We start from the raw sequence: 22,611 nt of genomic DNA, 5'->3' as shown, positions 1-22,611 counted from the left end.
AGAGGGTTTGAAAGTGCCTTGCTATATTAGTCTTTTAAAGAGACAACATAAATGTAAAGCATGCAAATGAATTTAGCATAACTTTAACCCTATTGTCATTTGAATGAATGAATACTCATATCTTTTTTTGTTTATAAACAAAAGATGTTTGTAAACCTCATATGCCCCTCCACCCTTTACTCTGCATATGAGTTTATGGTTCATGCTTTCGGAGATATCTCTTATGTTGTGCAATGTCTATTGTATGCACTAAAAAGAAGTTTTGCAGACACTTCGGTCCACTTGATTTCGCAAAACATGCAATACAATTGTGGACATAGTATAAATATCTGAAGGGGGGATCATGGAGGTGCTTTAAGCATATTCCCCAGTGTTTTGTAGACATCTTTTAACGTTCTAGATCTCTGTGTTCTTAGTGCAGGTCTGTCTTGCCACTAGAGGTGGGGGTAATGATATGTGCCCTGTGGTTTCATTACCAAACAGATGGGAAATCATTGAGGTGATACAGTCAGTGTGTGTGTGTGAGAGAGATGCACAATGATGTTACCATCTGGCTATGAAACAATGATGCCTGAGTAGTCTCCTGTGACGGATGTTCACAGTGTCATTGCCATGGAGAGGCTCTTTGGTATCCAGGGAGCGTTTCTCTAGTGATTGGCTGAGTGGATGGAACATCAGTCTTGTGTTTTTTTAACCTTCTGCCTTTCGTCTGACCCCCTATCACCACCATGATTTTCCTCCTCAAAAACGGACTTCTTGATAAAAATGATTAGTATTAGTAATGTACATACTTGTGAATGGTGAACCATGAACATGAAGAAAACCATTAAAAATTAAATTACAATGTAATGTAAATAAACTGTAATTTGCCTTTTGCAGATTGTCGGTTCCCAAAATAAGCTCACATTGTCCATGACAATTCAGAGCTTAACACAAAACATGACATCATTGTTTTTGTAGCTTCCATCCATGCTGAGCGTAAGACTTGACTCATGATTATGTCAAGCTCTTCTCAAACATTTTAACGTTGCTGAATGCACAACAAGTCTCTGTACTTTGAACTCTAGGGCTTTGTTAAGTACTACAACAACCAAATGTAGAAGTTGGGTTGTTAATTTTTCACTAAAATGACACACATTACGGGAACAGAGCGTTCAACTACAGTTTATCGTCACGTCCGTCGCTTGTTACACTGATAATTATGACTCACTCACTCTGTCTGTATGTGAACGCGCAGCGCGTCATGACTTTTTTGTCCAGATATTACTGTTTACGTCACGAGCTGTGGGGGGAGTTTTCCCCTGACGAACACACAACTGAACAACAGCTGATCGCAACGAGAGCTTCGTGCGTACCGAGGATCACGAAGGAGGACGCGCGTGATATCGTGATAACTTTTCAAGGATCATATGGTTGTCTCGTCCACTCATGATATACGGACACATAACTGGGTGAGTCTTTTTTTCGCTTTATTAGCGTTTTTCATCTCGCTAACGTAACACAAAATGGATTTTAGGAAACGACTACAGTGCACACGTAATATGTTGTTTACATGTGATAAAAGGATATTGTACTGTATGTTCACGCGCATTGTTTGGTCATTCAGATCCCGAAATAAAGCTCGCGCGTAACTCAGCTGCGGAAGTTCAGTACGATTAAAGCAAACAAACAACAACAAACAAACAAACAATCAAACAAACAAACTTAACGATATCTAAATAGTTTCTCTGCATATAGGCTTTCTATCATACATACAAGCATAACGAAGCTAAATTTATTGAGTGTATTTTTTAAAATGACATAAATCGGAAATATTCATGTAATGTATATGTGTATCTGTGATAGTTATAAATAATAAATAATACTCAGTGAAATTGACTTGAGTTATATTAAAATTGGATAGTAAACAGCACGTTTTATGACGGGCGATGATTGGCTGACAGACATTTAAATGCACCTGCACGTGTCCCACGTCTACAGTCAACAGTTCTAATGTAAAGATGCTTATACAAAACGCTACGAGAAAGTGAGGTGGGACTACTGCTTTAAAAGCAATTTGGCAGATATACAGTCCTCTAAATTTGCTGTAAGAGAAAGGTGAATAAAAACATCAGTTTGTTTTTGTCAGCGTTAAGCCAGAGTAATAACCTACTTTTGCCACCTGGCAGCTGTTTGTTTCCCTGCCCACAATCCACAAACTCCTCCTTGTGTCTACAAGTAAAGAAAACATTCATACATTCACGTCATGTGCTGTTGGATAGTCCGTCTGGCCAGATGTGATTGTGTCACACAATGAGTAGTTCTATTTTAATGAAAAGTTGTGTCTTTTGTTTTTTTCTCTGATTTGATTGTTATATAATCTTATAACCACATTCACAAATATTCAAATCTTTATCTTTATCACCATACCACAGTAAGAGAAAGATATAAATCACATGTGTTGAATATGCATTTCTTTTGAGAATATGTTGTGCAATTATTCGCTATGCAACAGTTCACGTGAAACAGATGCTCTGTCTCTGATCTCGCTCACATGTAAAACAACACTGCTATTAAATTATGCGCACTGTTGCTTTGAGTGGCATTTATCTCACAGTTGTGATTGCTCTAACCTTTCACATAGTGAGAGTTTGTGGGATCTGGGATTACAGTGCGGCTGTTTACATAACACAATCCAAAGAAAGCCAGACCTGTGTGAAAAGAGGGGAGAGAGCGTTCACGTTGTCCAGGATACAGGCAGTCTGCACAGGGGCACATAGCGTTCTTGGCACACCAGACCTTTGTGTGGGTTGGGCCTGACTAGATGCACTTGGAACAAGAACCAGGTGATCTGTGATGCAGATTGCTCCATCCTGTGGTGTGAGGTTGTGCTGTTCTTTCATATTCGAGGTACAGAGAGTTCTCTGTGTACGTGTGAGCGCGCATGCCTTTTTTTCCACTGCTCACCCACTCAAGCGACATTAGTAGTAATGCAAAATGTGTGTTTTCACTTTTGTTCCTGTTTGCACACTGAGTGCTTGTTTGAGCTTTGAAATTAAGCATAGCAAGCGTTGTGAAAAGTGATTCTGAAATAAAAACAAGAATCAGGTTACAGATTTCGTAATTTCGTTTCGCACATTTGGGATGCTAAGCTGAGCCACATGTCTTTAACATTTTGTTCCTGAAGAACTCGAAACATCTCTGGAATCTTAATTACTCAAGGGGGAGATAGAAGAAACCATTGATTCGCTTCTGCCATATAATGCTCACTTTTGTACACTGTACATAATAAGATTTTTTTTTTTTATCAAATCTTTTTTGACGCTTTAGTATTGGTTACATGTGCAGAATGACGCAGACAGTCAGCTTAACAATCCATCCATCCATCCATCCATTTTCTACCGCTTATCCGGGGCCGGGTCGCGGGGGCAGCAGTCTAAGCAGGGATGCCCAGACTTCCCTCTCCCTAGCCACTTCCTCCAGCTCTTCCGGGGGGACACCGAGGCGTTCCCAGGCCAGCCGGGAGACATAGTCCCTCCAGCGTGTCCTAGGTCTTCCCCGGGGTCTTCTCCCGGTGGGACATGCCCGGAACACCTTACCGGGAAGGCGTCCAGGGGGCATCCGGAAAAGATGCCCGAGCCACCTCAGCTGGCCCCTCTCGATGTGGAGGAGTAGCGGATCTACTCTGAGCTCCTCCCGAGTGACCGAGCTTCTCACCCTATCTCTAAGGGATCGCCCGGCCACCCTGCGGAGAAAGCTCATTTCGGCCGCCTGTATCCGGGATCTTGTTCTTTCGGTCATGACCCACAGCTCATGACCATAGGTGAGAGTAGGAACGTAGATTGACCGGTAAATCGAGAGCTTCGCTTTGCGGCTCAGCTCCTTCTTCACCACGACAGACCGGTACAGCGACTGCATTACTGCAGAAGCTGCACCGATCCGTCTGTCAATCTCCCGCTCCATCCTTCCCTCACTCGTGAACAAGACCCCCAGATACTTGAACTCCTCCACTTGAGACAGGAACTCTCCACCTACCTGAAGTGAGCAAGCCACCCTTTTCCGGCTGAGAACCATGGCCTCAGATTTGGAGGTGCTGATTCTCATCCCCGCCGCTTCACACTCGGCTGCAAACCGTCCCAGTGCATGCTGAAGGTCCTGGTCTGATGGGGCCAGCACGATGACATCATCCGCAAAGAGCAGAGATGTGATCGTGTGGTCACCAAACCCGACGCCCTCCGGCCCCTGGCTGCGCCTAGAAATTCTGTCCATAAAAATTATGAACAGAACCGGCGACAAAGGGCAGCCCTGCCGGAGTCCAACATGCACCGGAAACAAGTCTGACTTACTGCCGGCAATGTGAACCAAGCTCCTGCTCCGGTCGTAGAGGGACCGGATGGCCCTTAGCAAAGGGTCCCGAATCCCATACTCCCGGAGCACCCTCCACAAGATGCTGCGCGGGACACAGTCGAATGCCTTCTCCAGATCCACAAAACACATGTGGATTGGTTGGGCAAACTCCCATGAACCCTCCAGCACCCTGAAGAGGGTATAGAGCTGGTCCAGTGTTCCACGACCGGGACGGAAACCACACTGTTCCTCCTGGATCCGAGGTTCTACTATCGGCCGGATTCTCCTCTCCAGTACCCTGGCATAGACTTTCCCGGGGAGGCTGAGAAGTGTGATCCCCCGGTAGTTGGAGCACACCCTCCGGTCCCCCTTCTTAAAAAGAGGGACCACCACCCCGGTCTGCCAGTCCAAGGGCACTGTCCCCGACCGCCACGCGATGCTGCAGAGGCGTGTCAGCCAAGTCAGCCCCACAACATCCAGAGACTTGAGGTACTCAGGACGGATCTCATCCACCCCCGGTGCCCTGCCACCGAGGAGTTTCTTGACTACCTCGGTGACTTCATCCCGGGTGATGGGCGAGTCCGCCTCTGAGCCCTCGGCCTCTACTTCCTCAATGGAAGACGTGACGGCGGGATTGAGGAGATCCTCGAAGTATTCCTTCCACCGCCCGATGATATCCCCGGTCGAGGTCAACAGCTGCCCTCCTCCACTGTAAACAGCATTGGTGGGGCATTGCTTCCCCCTCCTGAGGCGTCGGACGGTTTGCCAGAATCTCTTCGAGGCCGACCGATAGTCTTTCTCCATGGCCTCGCCGAACTCCTCCCAGGCCCGAGTTTTTGCCTCCCCAACCACCCGGGCTGCAGTCCGCTTGGCCTGTCGGTACCTGTCAGCTGCCTCGGGAGTCCCACAAGCCAGCCAGGCCCGATAGGACTCCTTCTTCAGCTTGACGGCATCCCTTACTTCCGGTGTCCACCACCGGGTTCGGGGATTGCCGCCTCGACAGGCACCGGAGACCTTACGGCCACAGCTCCGAGTGGCTGCGTTGACAATGGAGGTGGAGAACATGGTCCACTCGGACTCAATATCTCCAGACTCCCTCGGGATCTGGTCGAAGCTCTGCCGGAGGTGGAAGTTGAAGATCTCTCTGACAGGCGATTCGGCCAAACGTTCCCAACAGACCCTCACAGTACGTTTGGGTCTGCCGAGTCTGTCCAGCTTCCTCCCCCGCCATCGGATCCAACTCACCACCAGGTGGTGATCGGTTGACAGCTCCGCCCCTCTCTTCACCCGAGTGTCCAAGACATACGGCCAGAGGTCAGCTTAACAATCATATATTAATATAGAAAATCATCATTATATAATAAAATATATTTACAAATAATTAAAAATATAATTAAATAAGGATACAAACAATAATGAAACGTTAAAAAAAGGTGAGAGAAAAGAAAAAAAAAACTTAAGATTTACAGAAGATTAATAAACATACATACAATAAACTTAACATATAAACATGATATGATTTATGTCAGTGACTGATTCACTGCGAAAGCAGATCTTGTAATGATTCAGTGGTTTATGTAAATTTTGTCTTGGTGGGAAGTTAGACCAGTTTAACAGGTTTTCACTGAGAGCAAAGATGTGAATTTTCAGTATTGGCCTCAACAGAATCTAGGTATCCAGGACTTGTCTATTCCAGGCCAGTTTTCCAGCAGCAATGCTTCAATGTCTCATTTCAAATATTTAATACCCAACTAATCTTACTTTGTGTTTAGACAGATCACCATGGATGCATTGCAGAGTGGGAGTTTAAAGAGAAAATATGAAGAGGATGCTGTTTACTCCTCCTCCTCCCCTTCATCACACTCCGAGTGGGATTCTGATGAAGAAGGACCCCAAAGTGATACTGTGGACTTTGGGCCCATTGTCCCTTTCTCTTCAAGCCAGCACTTGCCAAGTAAGTTTATTCTCTAATAGCCTAAGTGCTAGTTCAGGTAAATTTAAATATTATAAATAGTTAATATTAATCCAATTGAAAATGATCAGCCGGTTAAAGCACAACGTCATGCCAACAGGGGTTTCACAGTGATCCGGCAAACACATTTGCTAGTTTTTATTAGCATTGATCAGATCGATGTGAATTAGTCATGTGTAGTTGGCTGTGCATCTTTTAAAATCATGAAGACCAGCTGTTGGCACCACCAGATAAGGTTAAATGCATTGTAAGGAGGGGTTCTTTATCTGACTCTACAGCATTTAAGTGCAGTGCAACTGATAAGATGAGAAATCAGTCAACAGAAGGTTGTTACTCTTTTGTTTAACAGTTTTATAGTGTTTATAGTTATATGTTATGTATTTTTAAATATGGAGTCAGTCCAATCATTGTTTGTAAAGAGAATGGTCCTCTAAATGTGCACAGTTGTCATTTTACACTCATTTACATACATAAACTTCAAAGTCAACGCAAACACAAGTATTATCAAGCTATATTCAGTTTATTTGTGTTGTTTTCTGTGTTGTTCTACACTCCTCCTACGACATCATGCTCTGTGTTTATGTTTCTGTGCTAAGACCTGCCATGAATCATCATGGCTTTTTACTTTGTTGATATACCATGATGCCAAGAAGAATCAATATTTTAGTTACATAACATATTTTGGGCAAAAACTAGATTGACCACCTTTCAGACTAAACAAACTGTAAAATAAACATAATTATTTCAATTTGACCAAAATGTACAACTCTACAAAGATGAGGATATGCTTTTGAGAAATACAATAGTCAGTGAAAACTTTGAACACTGTTTATTAACTCTTTCCCTGGCAGCCTATTTTTTAAAAAGTTGCCAGCATGCGCCAGCGTTTTTTAATATATTCACCAAATTTACGTCTGTAACGAATATATGGACAAACAATACGCCGAATGAAAGAGTCTCTGCTTTTATCTTCATTTGTTCTTTTTTATCACTCCTTAGATGTGGATAGGTTTCTTCAAAAATGATCATCACTTTGATTAAATAGCTGAGATAATGAACATTTTGGTCAAAGATTCCGCCCAGATTGCATTCAGAACAATCATTAAAAACCGATAAGAAATATACGTCCTAGGTTCTGGGATTCTGTACTTTTTCCCAAAGGTGTGTAACCGTGTCACCTGCTGTACAACAGTACAAACACCGATTTCCGTAATAATTGGTCTTTGGCGGGCAACGTTTTTTTTTAAATGCAGAGATTACTCGCCAATGGCGGTGAAAGAGTTAAAGGACTGCTCCTCCGCGAACATCTGATGTCCAGCTTCATCCAATTAATTTCTATTAATACATGGAAAGCAACTTCACCACTGCACATGTAAATTTTCAATTGAATCAATGATCAGTGTATTTGAAAATAACTAAGATCTTCATTCTTTCCTTTCAGTTATACCCATCCTGAAGAAGACAACAGATGCTCAGTTCAAAGGCAGTGTTAAGTTTGGCCTGGTTACAGTGTTTCTCTTCCAGCGATGTCAAGGGTTTAGCAGTGTGCCCAGTCATGGTGGCTGCACTCTGGGCATGGTCAGATGGCACACTGCCTGCCAGCAGTTCACCCTTGCAGAACATGAGGAGGAGCAGCAGCGTTTGCGAACAGAGAGAAGCCGTGAACAGCATCAAGAGAAGCAGCTGGAAGTCATGAGACAGAAAGTGAGTTATATAAACAATACTGTATGTTACTATATGCTTTTAATATGGTGGGCATGATCAAACCCTTCAAACATGATTATTCACAATATATTAGCAGTATAGCACACTGTAGCCTTGAATGTTTTTTTTTCTGTAGCTGATCAGCAGTGGCACTCTCACTGTGGCAGAAGCAGCCAGCTTGACAGTAAGCGATGTCATGGATGAGGATGTTGATCTCACCATCACAAAGCCGAAAGAAGGTGGACCGCTCCGTCCCTACTCCTCCAAACGCAGACGTGCACTGTTGAGATCGTACGAATTGACATCGTTGACATCGTACGAATTGACCGGGAAGAAAAGAGGCAGCTGAAGGAACTACGGCAATGGCGGAAAGATTGCGGCTGTCACTGCAAGGGCTTCTGTGAGCCGGAGACATGCGCCTGCAGCCAGGCTGGCATCAAGTGCCAGGTAAAGATACTATTCATCTTTATGTAAAATTGGCATGTTGATCTTGATAATCATCCTAAGTTTGATTGCTTATACGTTTTTATGGCTTACAATATTTTAAGATATCAACTTTGTTTTGGGTGTTTCTCTCTTATAATTGGTTATGACATTAACAGGATAGAGCCATAACATGAATGGAGATCTCTCAGATAGTTTGGTCTTGAAAGGATATGATGAACATTGGAGTGTCTGTGAATGAAAGTTTGTGAAACTATAGATCTCAGACTATAGGATCTTTTTTTTCAAAAGGAATACAAATCAGAGCAGAAGACTGCAGCAGCGGCTGTAATTGTATAATTTATGAATGATGTCATTGGTTGTTTGTTGATACATATCACCTCTCAACATTAACAGATGGACCGTGGCAACTTTCCCTGCGGCTGTTCAAAGGAAGGCTGTGGGAATCCCATGAATCGAGTTGAGTTCAGCTCCAGTCGTGTGAGGAGCCACTACATCCACACCTACATGAAACTCGAGCTGGAAAAAAGACTGCTGGATGAGAAGAGGAGAATCGTCACTGAGCCGCCATCAAGAGAGAGGAACACACCCCTAACATTTCCTATGGAAAACAACCGCTCTTCTTTCACTTCCTTGTCGCCCGGTCCAGGTTTCCATCTGAGCTCTGAGAAAGACAACAGCAGCAGCAGTGACATGATGGATACCTCCTGCTCTTTTTCTGCAAGTCTTGACTCTGAGGACACTGGACACCCTCCATCAGAGGCAGCCACACTGGATGTGGACGACAAAGGGCTGGCTCACATTCTCAGCTTTGATGATTCTGATGAGGATGGATGCCCATACATCAAAGAATATGAGCGCGTAGATATGGACCAGCCATTGACCCACGATCTGTCCACAGAAGCTGGTGACAGTCTGGTTGCCCTTTCCACCAAATGTAATATGGAAAACAACACCAGTACATCTCAACAAGAGAATGTAGATAAAAATGCTAATCAGGCCATTTTGGATTGTGTGAATGACCCCTTTGATATTCCTAAAACACCTTCCCCATCTTCTCATAATTGTTACATGGACCTCAGTCTGTCCTCGGACCCTGACCTGGTCTTTTTTGACAGCTTTCATGAGTGTGGTCCAAGTTTAAGTTATAATCATTTTAGAGTAAATACACATATGGACTACATCTCACATCTTCAGTTTCCCGGCTGTCCCAGATCTCCTCAAATAGAGGACTCAGGTGTATGTCTTCTGGAATCTCTTGTAGGGATTTCTTAATGTCAGTCAGACCTGTTCAATGTTTGGAGTGACATTTAACATTTGCAGCCTGTTTATATGAAATGAATATGAACATATACTTTTTCTGTGAAAAATACAATATTTTATTACAGTAATTTAAGGATGTTCCTTATACAGGTATGTATATTTTAGGATGTAAATACTGTTCAAAAAGAAGGATAATTTCAAGGGTAGACTTTGTTGGTCTTTTAATGTTTGTTTATGAGTTCAGGTCCATATTTATATGTTCAACTAAAGGCTTAAAGGTTTTGGTATCGCAAATAAATGTATTTTTACAATGTTCCAAATTACTGCAAATGTCTTTTTAGGGACCACTAATAATTCTTATCGTGCCTTACAGTTTTTGTTCATTCCAGAATTACTTTGTATGTACTTTGTACTATTTTATCAGTGGTATGCCCACTTGTGTACTGTATATAAATGTTTTCGAATTTCTGATGTTTTGACATTTCAGTGTCATGTTTCCATCTCAATAAAATGTGTTTTACAAACCTGATGAGAAACGCTGATTTAAAAAAATAAGACTAGAAAAAATGGCAAGCTTTTTCATCGAGATAAATAAATAAAATATTTCAGTGGATAGTTAAAAGTCCATTGTTAAGCACTTACGAAAGTTAAGAATGACTTCACAACGTTTTTAAAATTTGGTATTTGATGTTAACATAATTGCAAAATGTACAGTTGCGACAAACACATGTACGCGCGTGAGAGAGAGAGGGAGAGAGAGAGAGAGGTGAAACATCTCTTACTTCTCATCTGCAAAATACTAGGGAAAGCCATCTGGACTACCATAAAACACTTTCTACATCACCATTGCATAATTTATAAGATCTTGGAATATACAAGGCCTCTACTCCACAACCTTAGGGGCCAAGACTCTAAAAACAGAGTTTCTAAAAAACATTAGTAATCAGGACATCTTTATCCTGTAAGAAACATGGTGCAGATCAGACATCGACATTATATTGCCAACCCTCAAGAACAACAATGTGAAACGTGGAAGAGACTCCGGAGGGGTTATCATTTGGTATAAAGAGACTTTAAAAACCAATTTATCCATACAGAAGAGGGACTTAACACATATCTGGCTTATGCTCAAAAGAGGCATTATAGATTGATAATGTGTGATAATTACATCTGTGCAGCATATATTCCGCCATCAGAATAACGATATTAAAAAGTCGATCATTTTGATAAATTTGAGACAAAAACCAAACCATTTTCAGGCTATTTACATTTACATTTAATCATTTAGCAAATGCATTTATTCAAAGGGACTTACAGAGAGTTCAGACAGCAAAAATACAATGGGTGCTAATACAAACTTACTAGTTTCAACAAAAGCCACACCAAAACCTGTTGAGAGAAAGAGAGAGTTTTTTGTTTATATATGGAGACTTCAATGCCAGGACGGACTCAGAATCGGATATTATACACTCCTGAAGGCCACAACATTACAGAACAACCCTGAAAGGACTACTAGCAATACCAACATAAATACTGCTGTGCAGCAAATAAGTCATATTTATGAGAGGGGTTTTATTAAAGCTAACCTACTATGTGAAAACAAGACAAATATAATAAAATCTGGAGATGAAATCTGGTTTGACAAAGAATGTAAAATTAAAAGAAAACAACTCCTACAGCTCACCAACCTAAAACACAGAGAGCCACACAAGCCAGACAAAATTATTGCGAAGAATTTAGGGATTACAAATATACAATCCACTACCAACAACAACATAACCTTTACCATATTCTCAATGAAATCCAAGACTCTATTAATAATCATAAATTCTGGGAAAGTAAATAATCAACAAAACCAGGATATACCCATACAAAATGGAGAACTATGGAAAGACTAAACACCCATTCAGAGAAATCTCCTCAAATAGACTTAAACCTGATCAGATTTATTTTTTAATAAATTAAACTAGTTAGAATTGATATTTAGAAATAACCAAAATCCTTTAGACTATCTGATTAGTTTAAAAGAATGAAACAAAGCACTTAGCAAAACTAAAACCCAGGAAGGCATGTGGTTTAGACAACATCAGAACAGAAATGTTGAAGCACAGTCCTACAGTAATGCTGAGGATCTCCTAAAACGATTTAATCTGATATTACAATCTGGACACTTTCTTGAATCGTGGAATGTTTAATGGAGCCACTGTATAAAAGTGGACATTAATTTGACCCCAATCACTACCGTGGCATTTGTATGAAAAGTCATCTCGGGAAGACTTTCTGTAGTATCCTGAATACTCGAATTCAAGCTTTCCTTACAAAACACAATGTCTAGAGTAAAAGTCAGATTGGATTTCTACCAAACCACCTCACCACCGACGACATCTGATGATCTGATGCGGCTGTCAGATACCGCCGAAGGTCTACAGCAACAGCTCTGCTAGTGAAATACTGTCAAAATTGGGCCCTGACAGTCGATCTGAACAAAAAACTTAAATTATGATCTTCCAGAAAAAAGACAGATTACAGTATAACAGATACACATTCACTATGGGAAACACGACAATAGAACACACTTTAAACTACGATTATCTTGGCCTAAAAAACAGCGTCAGGAAGTTCTGGCAGTGCATGCACAGAGAGAGAAAGCTAGACAAGCGTTTTACGCCATGAAAGGTCTTCGATAGCGATATTTTGTCCTTAGCTCTTTATGGGCTAGGTTTGGGGTCCACAGTATCTGACAGATTACTCAGAATGGTACGAACACCCCTTAGGATTCTATTGAAACTGCATGCTGAAACCTAATAGCTGAGACCTGAAACCAGTCCCATCTGCAAACTTCAGACCAGCACAACTGAACAAAACCAAATCAGAATACACCAAATTATTAAAGAAAGTAAAAAGTCATATTTAGACCATTGGGAAAAGAAAGTAAATTATCTTATCAGACCCTAAACAATACAATCTGGCTGATTATCTCTACACTGTTCGAGATGCAAAACAAAGAGGAACCTGACCAAATACAGGCTCAGTGATCGCAGTCTGGCCACAGAGAAAGGCAGACACAAACAAACTTCACCTTCCTAAGAAACAGACTCATTGCCCACTGTGACAATGGTGATGTTGTGACAGAGACACACTTTCTCCTTCATGATCATTTTAATGAGGTGAGAGAGAAACTCTTTTTCAAAAAGTCAAAGCTCATGTCAGAGTTTCATAGCTCTTCAGAAACAGAGCAAATGCAGATGTTAGTGGGGTAGAAGAGACACACATTGATTCATCTATCAGCTGTACACCCTCAGACACAAACTACTGCCTTAGTCTGTTATAACCAATGCACACACTGTTTACATTTATTCCGTTCTCATGTTTCTGCCTGAAATGTATCCAACATTTTATATATACCTATTTTTTCTAAGTTTAATTTGTTTATTTACAAATATTTAATTTACATTTCATTCTATTTTTTATCTCTTAGCACCTATTTTAATTTGACTCTAATGTTCGTACTTAACTATGGCATGCCGTTTAGGATATTAAAGGAGTTATAATATGATTGGTTGAATTTATGGATAATAAATAGACTGAAAGTCTGAATATACTGTATGGAAGGATAATAGAATATATTGAATTAAAGTATGAACATATGGATTGAAACTTGAATATGTGGAATGAAACTATTGAACGAAAATGTGAATATATGGAATGAAACTGACATCATAAAAGCGCCATCTTGTGTTTATATTTGTGATTGTTCAGATGTTGAACAATGAGTGAGTCTGCAAGTAATCAGCAAATGTACAGGCTTCAAACGATGAAGAAAACGTTTGCTATTTTATAGCCATTTTAAAGTCATCAAATTGAGAAGGTTGTTGCTCTGATAACAAGGAAAGAAATAGTTTTACTTTATTAAGTATTGTCAAATCTCCACATAAATTCCATATATTTAGAGTTTCATTCACTATATTAGGACTTTCATCCATTTAATGTTTCAATCCCTATTTTCGTACTTTCATGCAATATATTCAAAATGTTCCATATATTCTGACTTTCACTCCGTATATTCATACTTTCATTCAAAATTCAGATTTCTTTCTTACATTCAGACATTCATTCCATATATTCAAACAATCAGACAGTATTATAAATACTTTCATTTCCTGAACGGCTTGCCATACTTATGGTATGTCTATTGTTATATCTTATTGGCAATATTGTAAGAACACGCAATCATGCCAATGAAGTACCTTGAAATTGAAAATTGAGTGAGAGAGAGAGAGAGAGAGAGAGAGAGAGAGACTGATCAGTGGTATCGAGTTCGATTGCTTTCCCCTGTTCGCTCGCGCAAAAAAGACAACATGGCCTCGGTGTGATGAGTAATCTCAGTCGGTCTCGGTAGTTCGTATCGTTAACAAAAATAACAAAACATCAAAGCATTTCAGAGCAATGGGTTTAACGCAAAGCAGTGGTGCACCCGAGGGTGGATCAGAAGGTTATCATGTTCACGGGGTAAATAACTTTATTTTCCCTGGCTTTCGTTTTGACATCGAGCAGCTTTGCTCGCTAGCGATCCTTCCAATGATAGCTTTAAGTCCACATTACTTCAGACAAAAGTTGGCTTCAGAAAATAAAGAGGATGTCAGACTGTGTGGATAAATGTTTAACTTTGTACATAGGTAAAAATGTCCTGGAATCAGCGGGTAACGTTAACCAAAAGTAAACATGCTTTTAAGGGTTAGAAATAACGTACGTGCTCGGAAAGGATCTGTCAGGAATTTTCCAGTTTTGTTATACGTTAAATCTGACAGCTCCATATTGAGTATTTCTCGCCTAATGAACAATACACATATTACGTTATACACTCTCTACTTTTAAAGTAGTTGTGCACTAGTTTTTAAGAGTGTGTTGTTGGTCAAACGTCACTTTTAGGGAAAATAAAGAAGCAGCGCCACGTCAGTTAAAAATGAGTCCGCAAGACAGGAACATTGCGCAATATTGCTTGAATAAACACAGCTTTATGCAATGCTAGTAAATACTAATTACTGAACACTGATCACACATTACTCCAAATGTTCCAGTGTTCACTAACCAAAGTATAGATTTTACAACATTTCATGAATGCAAATAACTATTTTACAGATTCAAGAGAACTCACCTGCAGAGAAAGCTGGTTTGGAGCCCTTTTTTGATTTCATCATATCCATTGGCAACACTCGTCTTGTGAGTCTGTATTTATAAACATTTATTGCTAATTCCTTGTTAGCTATTTAGCTTAATGCTTTAATAATCATCATAATGAAGTCAGTGTCGTCATTGTTTCTTTGTGAAGGATTATAATGACAGTGCTATTAATCAACAGAACCAAGAGAATGAGATGCTCAAGGACCTTCTGAAGGATAATGTGGAGAAACCCGTGAAGACGGAGGTGTATAGTACAAAGACCCTGAAGGTCCGAGAGCTTGAGTTGGTTCCAAGCAACATGTGGGGAGGTCAGGGACTTCTCGGAGCCAGCGTCCGCTTCTGCAGTTTTCAAGGAGCAAATGAAAATGTTTGGCATGTTCTAGTAAGTGATCCTTGCACTTGGAAGATGTAGTTTGTTTCAATGCTTTAGCTTCTATAAATGTCAGACCGTCCTATTTATTGGATAGTTTTTTTCCTTTTTTGTGATTAGGATGTGGATCCTAATTCACCAGCAGCATTGGCCGGACTCATCGAACATTCAGATTTCATCGTTGGAGCTGACCAAGTTCTGCAAGATGTAAGAAGTGAATTATATTTATGAGTGATTGATAATGATATAAAAACTCTCACGTCTGGCAGTGCAGTACATTTTATGTTTCAATTTCTCAACAGTCAGAAGACTTCTTCTCCCTGATTGAATCTCATGAGGGGAAGCCGTTGAAGCTCCTCGTCTACAATGTGGAAACAGATAAATGCAGGGAGATGGTTGTCACACCAAATGGTGCTTGGGGAGGAGAAGGCAGGTAATAATCCTGTTAAAAATGTATCTTATAATACATTTCTGACCCGTCCACATTGTAATTTGACTATTGAGTAATATTTCACATAACTGCCTTCTCTGTAAAACTACATAGAGTTGTATAATGTTTTCGTCTCCACAGTCTTGGTTGTGGCATTGGTTATGGCTACTTGCATAGAATCCCGGCACAACATGACATTCCAAAATCTGAGAAAGTATCTTCTCAGATTTCTCCCATGGCAGGGACTCCAGATCCAGAATTGTCTCAAAGTGGATTCACAGAGGTAGTTTCGCTTTGTGTGTTTTGTCTTTGTGTAATTGACTTTCCTCTGGGATAGTTAAACTAACTTGCCACATATAAAACCTGTGAGCCTGACTTAAACTGTTGACAAAACATTTAGAATTATGACTTGTTTTTGGGTAAATAACTGAAATTCATATCCAGGTGCCTCTGATGGCAGCATCTGGTCAGTCAGTGAGTGGCCTGGATCTTAACCCCCCACTGCCACCACCTATTCAGAGAGTCATGGATCCTGGTAAGGCATCAAATGCTCCATCTATTTATTTGCATGTTCTTTCTAATTTTATAATGTTGGAGGTACATTTAGGAATCCAAACTATATGTTATTTGTTAAACCCCTTCTGTTATACAATAAGCATAAAATACATTGAAATTTATCAATCAATGTTGCTTTCAGGTTTCTCAGATCAATCAGAAGTGGCTATGATGAATTCAGAGGTATCCGACATGGCAGACCGTTTGGACCTATCGGTTTCTTCTATTGACATGACAAACACATCTTTGACTGTCCGGGAGGAAATTGACATATCTGGTGTTGGTGAGACCGCTTTGCCAATTTTAGGTCTAGTTAATTGACAGGTTTTAAAGTTGGGTTGGGCCCTGCGGCATTATAAAGTGAGGCGTGTCTAGGCACGAGCTCCGCAGAGACGCATCTTTTTATAAAGTGCGAGCGTCACAGTTATAAAGTGAGGCTTGATTATATTGTTATTTGGATTTATATTCAATAAGAAAGTAAAAAGTGAGGTGCAACTTTATACTAATCGGGCTACGTAGAAACGCGTCTTCTTTATATAAGGCGGGCTGCGCAGACATGCGTCTTTTATATGTAATGAAGGTTGCACAGACTCACATCACCTTTATACAACACGGCCCTATCGGCCCAACCCTAATTCTTAGCTTGTCTTAACCCAACTGAGTGCATGAAATATTAAAAATGTCTCTGTGTTTGCAGAGGAGCTACATGGCAATGAGGTTCCTTGTGGAGACCAAGATGAGCCTATTACAGCTATTACTTCTTTTACAGCAGACCTTTCACTGCCACCTGCAGATGTGTCTTCTGAGCCTTCTTTCTCACACCCCCATTTTTCAAATCTTCCACTCGATCCCAACGTCCCAGACATGGCATCTTTCATGAGTTCTTCAATCCCATCTCTCGACTCCTCAGCACCTCCTATAGACATCTCTTCCCTGCTCATTGACCCAGCTGCCCTTCGGTTTGACCCATCTGCCCTGCCTGAAGAATACTCTGTACAACCCAGCGATCCCTCATCTTTTCTCTCAGAAAATGGTGTCAGTCAGAGTTTTTCTGATGAGCCACTGATTAGCTTTGGTGAGGGCAGAGGGGAGACTGTAACCTCTGACCTGTTGTCTTCTGAAAGTGGAGAAATCAAAGATGAAGCAGCTCTTCAGTAGCGTCATTATCAGGTTTTACCTTGTATCTTGTTTGCGCAACTGCTCAACAATCATTGGGTGCGTGTTTTTAAATGGTTTTGCTTTTGTTAGAATCAGGGGTTGCACTCTTCTGGAATATTGTTTCTTTTAAGGATATTTGTGTGCAATTTTATTTTACATTTAAAGTAGTTTGGATGTTTGTGTAGGCTGTTGTAAAGTGATGAGGTCATGGGTTTTGTAGATCTTAATTTAGAAGACATTATTTTATGGAACTACGTTTAAAGTTGTTATATTTTTTAGGTTGATTTAAAATATTTCTCCGTTAGTTTTATACAGCATAAGAGGTTGGAAGATTAGAATTTAAATCAGCGGTTTGTAGTAAATATTTGTAGTTTTTATTACATTTTTTTCACTACATAATCACTGTTGTGTCAAAACACTAATGTACAACTAATCTAATGTTTGTGTTATATTGAGCTAAACATTTATGTAGTCATTTAAAGAAAGGATTTCTAGAACACTGGGATACAGAATAGATTCCCTATAAGCTAAATTTGTCACAATGTTGTTTTTGCTTTGTTACATCAAACATTTGATCTTTTAGACGAACAGATTCCTTCTTGGAAAAGCAAGGTACAGATTTGTAATATTGGATCAGGGTTTTGTATTTGCGTAGTTTGGCAAACCCAAATCTTTTTTGGCTGATTTAAATAATTTTAATGTGCTTTTTAGAATCTTTCCATCCCAATTTTTTTACTGAAATGTTGTTACCTGGTCTGATTGGGGGAGGCGCATGTGTGCTTAATTTTGTAAAAGAGTATTCTTATATTTATGTGTAACATTTTGTTTGCCTACTTAGGAAATCAGTATAAAATCATGAACAGTACACTAAATATAATTTATTCTTTTGACACACTGACTTTTTTTGGTTTTCATGTGGATGGTCATTTATTGATCTATGCAAATATTGTAAAAATGCCAATGGAATGTATGTGGTATAAATATTGAGTGTATAATTTCATGCCACATGTGAGAGTATACCCAAGGCTTTATTATTAAAAATTATTTTGGTTAAATGAAGAACTAAATGAAACAATACCTCGTATATTTCAAGTTTTTTCGTCAAAGAAATTCAGCTCCGAGTGATGACTTTACATCTCTATAAAAACTAAATGAATCCACAAAATACTGAAGACAATTTGATCAAATTAATATTTTAATTGTTCATCGGAAGTAAGAAACGGCCAATAGGAGGCTTGCTCAAAACCCCCAAACCTTTACTCTTTTGTTTTCAACAGCTTAAAAAATCTAATGTATATTTTTGTAGTAACGGTTCCTATAAGCAATCTGTCACAAAATCATCATTAAATCACAGCAATAAAAAGTTTGAAATATGGGTCAATTTCTGTTTTATTAATTAGTTTTTTTAATATATTAATTAATTAATACATTTATTCAATAAATAATAGTTAGAAAACAAATATCATAGCTTAGCCACAGAAGTGTTTCTTTGTAAACTGAAGTCATGTGATTTCATCCTCCATACACAATGAAGTTGGAGGATATCATCTGTCGCAGTCCAAAGTGAATGACATATGCGCTACACAAGACTCAAACAATGCTCCAACCCAGAAAACGTGGATCAACAACCCAAATATGCGTTAACAAACAGCTCCAGTATCTTCCTCGTGTCTTGTGATCTGTAAATTTTTATATCAGATTAAAGGATCAGATCTTGACTTGAAATACAGAATGCGCCAGTTAGGATGCATCCTGCTTACAATTTGTTTAATTGCTGAGGTGAGTAGAATTTCATAATACAAAGTTTTATGTTTGTTAATGTATAACATCTAACAACCTATTTACAGTTTTCAAAAATAAGACATGTGTGTTTGAGTAAGTTTTTGGTGTAATTTTATCTTTTAATATTATCTTTTAAATTAATTATAAATCTAAATTATATATAAATTATAAATCTATATAAAGCCAATAGTTGTTTACTATCAGTAGGGCTGTCAGTAGTACTCACAAGTTTTCCATCCAGCACACAACACAACATTGTTTATTGTTCTTCACAGACAAGAAGGTCTTTGTAGTTTATCTTTAGTTAGCCATAATGTTAAATATAGTGTTTTTAGCTCTGTTTTTGAATTACTACAGTAACACGCTCAATGTACAGGACACAGCATCAAGCTTTAACCTATTTGCATGTTATATTTGCAAAGAGCATTCGCAATGTGTATCTTTACAATGCAGTTTACAGAGCTTTTTACATGCTACGATAAACATGAAGGATGTTTATACCTCTTGGTTTTTATTTCCATGCTCCTTTATTTTAAATGATCCAAGAATTACAAATAGGTATAGTTGATGAAATAGGCTAAATTGATCTTGCTTTTGCACTTAAATGTCTTCTATTGCAGACAGTTGCCGAAAAAAAGTATTGTTGGTACTTTGAAGGAGGTTATCCTGTTCACTTTATGTAAGTATAAATCTAAACATTTATATATGTATAACATCTAAAACATTCAGTTGGTGAAATACTGAGGCAGACACTTGCTAGTCCAAGTAAACAAAAGGAATCCATTAAACCACACCGCCTGGCAACACTTTCTGATTCTTGAATTGTATAATTTAAACAGAGCTTGTAAAAAGGATTAATTCACATGCACATTGAAAACAATGAGAATTCATTAGAGAGAGAGGGAAACCTTCCTTCCTTTTACTTGTTTCAATAAGAGTAATTTATCACAAGTGCTCCTGCATTCCCAGCCACTGACAAAAAGCCACAGGAGGTGAGGTACAAAAAACTTAGTCAGTCTTCACACCAAATGCTCAGATTCATTCTTATGTAGTTTCTTCAGACAATACTCTTTGTGCATCTTCATTACACTTATTTTAAGATATCAAGCATTTATCATCATAGATATGTGAAACAAATCGTGTGTTTTAAAGCTGTTAATGAATGTACATTTTAAGAACTGCCTGTTTGCAGTATGTCACATCATATTTTTCAATATGAATACAGTTGAATGATATCATTTGTAAGAACCTCCAGCGATATTGAAGGGTTTGTGTTACAGATGCAAAACATATGAAGACTGTTGTGACACACAATGCTGTGTACGAGTCCTTTCCATCCAAAGGACATGGTATTTTGGGTAGGTCACTTGTTATCTTGTTCATTCTCATTTGGGAGATACTTTTTATTTAAATGCAATGCATGAATTACCATTCAGATTAATGGCTAATAAATGAAGAATTCTCATGCCACCTTTTACACAGTGTGCTATCAGATGTTAACACAACAGCTGTATGAAAGGTAAAGTTAAGTTAAAGGACTGTTTTGTGTCCTGTAGGCTGTTGCTGGTGATTGCCATCTTGTCCTGTTGTGGTGCTGGGTACTTCATTCGCAGACGTGTTCACACTTACACTCTCCCTGATAGACCTGATTTCAATGTTACCTTCACCAGACACCCCATCCTATCACCAGGTGATCCAACATCCCACATTATTCCACATTCCGTGCACGTACAACATTCAATGGTCACATGTCTCATGATGCTCTCTGTGTATTCTTGATGGCTCTGTGGCGACAGGACTGCGACAGGTCGGCTTTCAGAGTTACGGGGATGCCGAGACCACAGTCATTTCAACAGCCTACCCCATGCGGACTCACCCCGCTCACGTGACAACTGTATACCCAGTCCTACCACCCTATTACAGCCTACCCCCTCCTTCTTATGATCAAGCTATAAAGGACTCACAGAAGAAATAAATTCAAAAATCCCACAAAACTCAGGTATGATGAAAATAGAGTACAAATGTATTATAAAAAACGTTTATAAGCATTTAAACTGGGATTGCTTGAGATTTATAGTCTTGACGTAAAGTGCATGTAAAATGTTAAGCTTTTTATGTCTGGACTGAAGTATATGAGGTTGTTACAACATAATAAAAGTAACATAGTTGCCAACAAATGGTTTGTTGTCATTTCAATATATAGTGTTCAGTATTTAAACATATTTTCTAAAATAGACTGATGATGACCATTGCATTACATCCATTTTTAAATTATATTTTTATTAAAGATTGTCATTCATTTTAAACAAATATTTTATTTTCCATTAATAATCAAATTAGTTTGATATATTTTAAAATCGTATTTTTTGTAACATTTGTTTTATTTGTTAATGTTATCATATTGATAATAACGCCTATCTACGTTTATCATTGTAAGCTGTTATTACCACCACAAGGTGGCGCTGCAGTGTAACAAGCTCACCCGCTAAGGTAGGCCAACCACACGTTCTCCAACATCAGTTTATAACGAGGTTGTGTTATTATTCCCCTGAATGGCTATTTAATTAAAGTACAAACATTTATTAAAATGTGCATTTTCTTAAAAAAAGACTATTCAAAGTAATGAACTTTGTGAAAAGCTTCAAAGGTTGCACAAGGTGAAACAGCAGATTGGCAATTGTGTTTGATTCAGGGCTGTTTCACAATAGCACTAAATTAGTGGTGAAATTATGTTTAAAATGAATTCCTGCGATCCACCCCAATTAGAAGCAGTGAATGCATGGTTTCTGAGGGAAGGTCAGATCAAGCATGGCAGTCCATTCAGGAAACGTTCAAAATGAAAGCTATTCAAACAAGAATCATTCAATTTAATCCAGTAATGTGGAGCGCACTGTTATTTATTTTGAATTCTGAAGTGTCAGATAGTTTTGCACTCTGTTAGAGAGAGGCTTGTTCCTTCAGGTGGAGGGGGAGAGAGAAAATGCTATTTAATCCAAGGTGGCAGGTGCCCCAAGTAACTTTTGCTGTGAGCTGTGACAGCCACGAGACATCCTTTGCTTTACCTTCACCTCCTTTTACTCATTTATTAAAGTTTGAGCACATCTGAGCACACGCATGAATGGACCAGAATGTGGATCAGCAACTGTTTTTCGTTTCAAAACACATATGCAGCTCTGAATATAATCAGAGCTCTGACACAGAAATACAACATCATATACATTTTCCTCTGTATAGAAGGTGTTCAGTGGATTAATTTAGTGTAGTTAAGGATATAATGAAACGCTGAACAATACATCAGATGATCACAAACAGTTCACTTGGAAAACTCCAAACCAGCTTTACCAGGTGCAAACAAACGGTCTGAATCGTGAAACATAGTACCATTGACCGCATGACTCTCACAGACTAGTAAACAGACTCTGTTAA

The 22,611-nt window shown here is 39.2% G+C and overlaps 3 protein-coding genes across 4 annotated transcripts; all 3 read left to right on the top strand.

The window, feature by feature from the left end:
* The first annotated feature begins 1,274 nt into the window (after positions 1-1,274).
* On the top strand, positions 1,275-10,233 carry csrnp1a (cysteine-serine-rich nuclear protein 1a). Its single transcript, XM_056743559.1, is given in 6 exon segments — positions 1,275-1,451; positions 6,103-6,280; positions 7,740-8,002; positions 8,139-8,306; positions 8,309-8,449; positions 8,843-10,233. Coding segments are annotated over 6 exon segments (1,671 nt in total). The 5' UTR covers positions 1,275-1,409; the 3' UTR covers positions 9,722-10,233.
* Positions 10,234-14,054: 3,821 nt separating this feature from the next.
* On the top strand, positions 14,055-18,778 carry gorasp1a (golgi reassembly stacking protein 1a). 2 transcript variants are annotated; one of them, XM_056744764.1, is made up of 9 exons: positions 14,055-14,218; positions 14,849-14,929; positions 15,069-15,272; positions 15,381-15,467; positions 15,563-15,693; positions 15,832-15,973; positions 16,135-16,225; positions 16,388-16,528; positions 17,015-18,778. In XM_056744764.1, the coding sequence occupies exons 1-9, from the start codon at positions 14,156-14,158 to the stop codon at positions 17,401-17,403; spliced, it is 1,329 nt and encodes a 442-aa protein (XP_056600742.1). In that variant the 5' UTR covers positions 14,055-14,155; the 3' UTR covers positions 17,404-18,778. The 2 variants fall into 2 exon arrangements, with proteins under 2 accessions (XP_056600742.1, XP_056600741.1); XM_056744763.1 differs by having other exon boundaries at positions 16,943-18,778.
* A 182-nt stretch (positions 18,779-18,960) lies between these two features.
* On the top strand, positions 18,961-21,351 carry vopp1a (VOPP1 WW domain binding protein a). The gene is made up of 5 exons (XM_056744198.1): positions 18,961-19,182; positions 19,806-19,864; positions 20,466-20,543; positions 20,742-20,875; positions 20,982-21,351. The coding sequence occupies exons 1-5, from the start codon at positions 19,135-19,137 to the stop codon at positions 21,158-21,160; spliced, it is 498 nt and encodes a 165-aa protein (XP_056600176.1). The 5' UTR covers positions 18,961-19,134; the 3' UTR covers positions 21,161-21,351.
* The last annotated feature ends 1,260 nt before the right edge of the window (positions 21,352-22,611 follow it).

This window comes from Triplophysa dalaica, chromosome 3 (assembly GCF_015846415.1).
Source record: "Triplophysa dalaica isolate WHDGS20190420 chromosome 3, ASM1584641v1, whole genome shotgun sequence".
Taxonomy (NCBI): Eukaryota; Metazoa; Chordata; class Actinopteri; order Cypriniformes; family Nemacheilidae; genus Triplophysa; species Triplophysa dalaica.
This window is presented reverse-complemented; position numbering and strand designations above follow the sequence as displayed.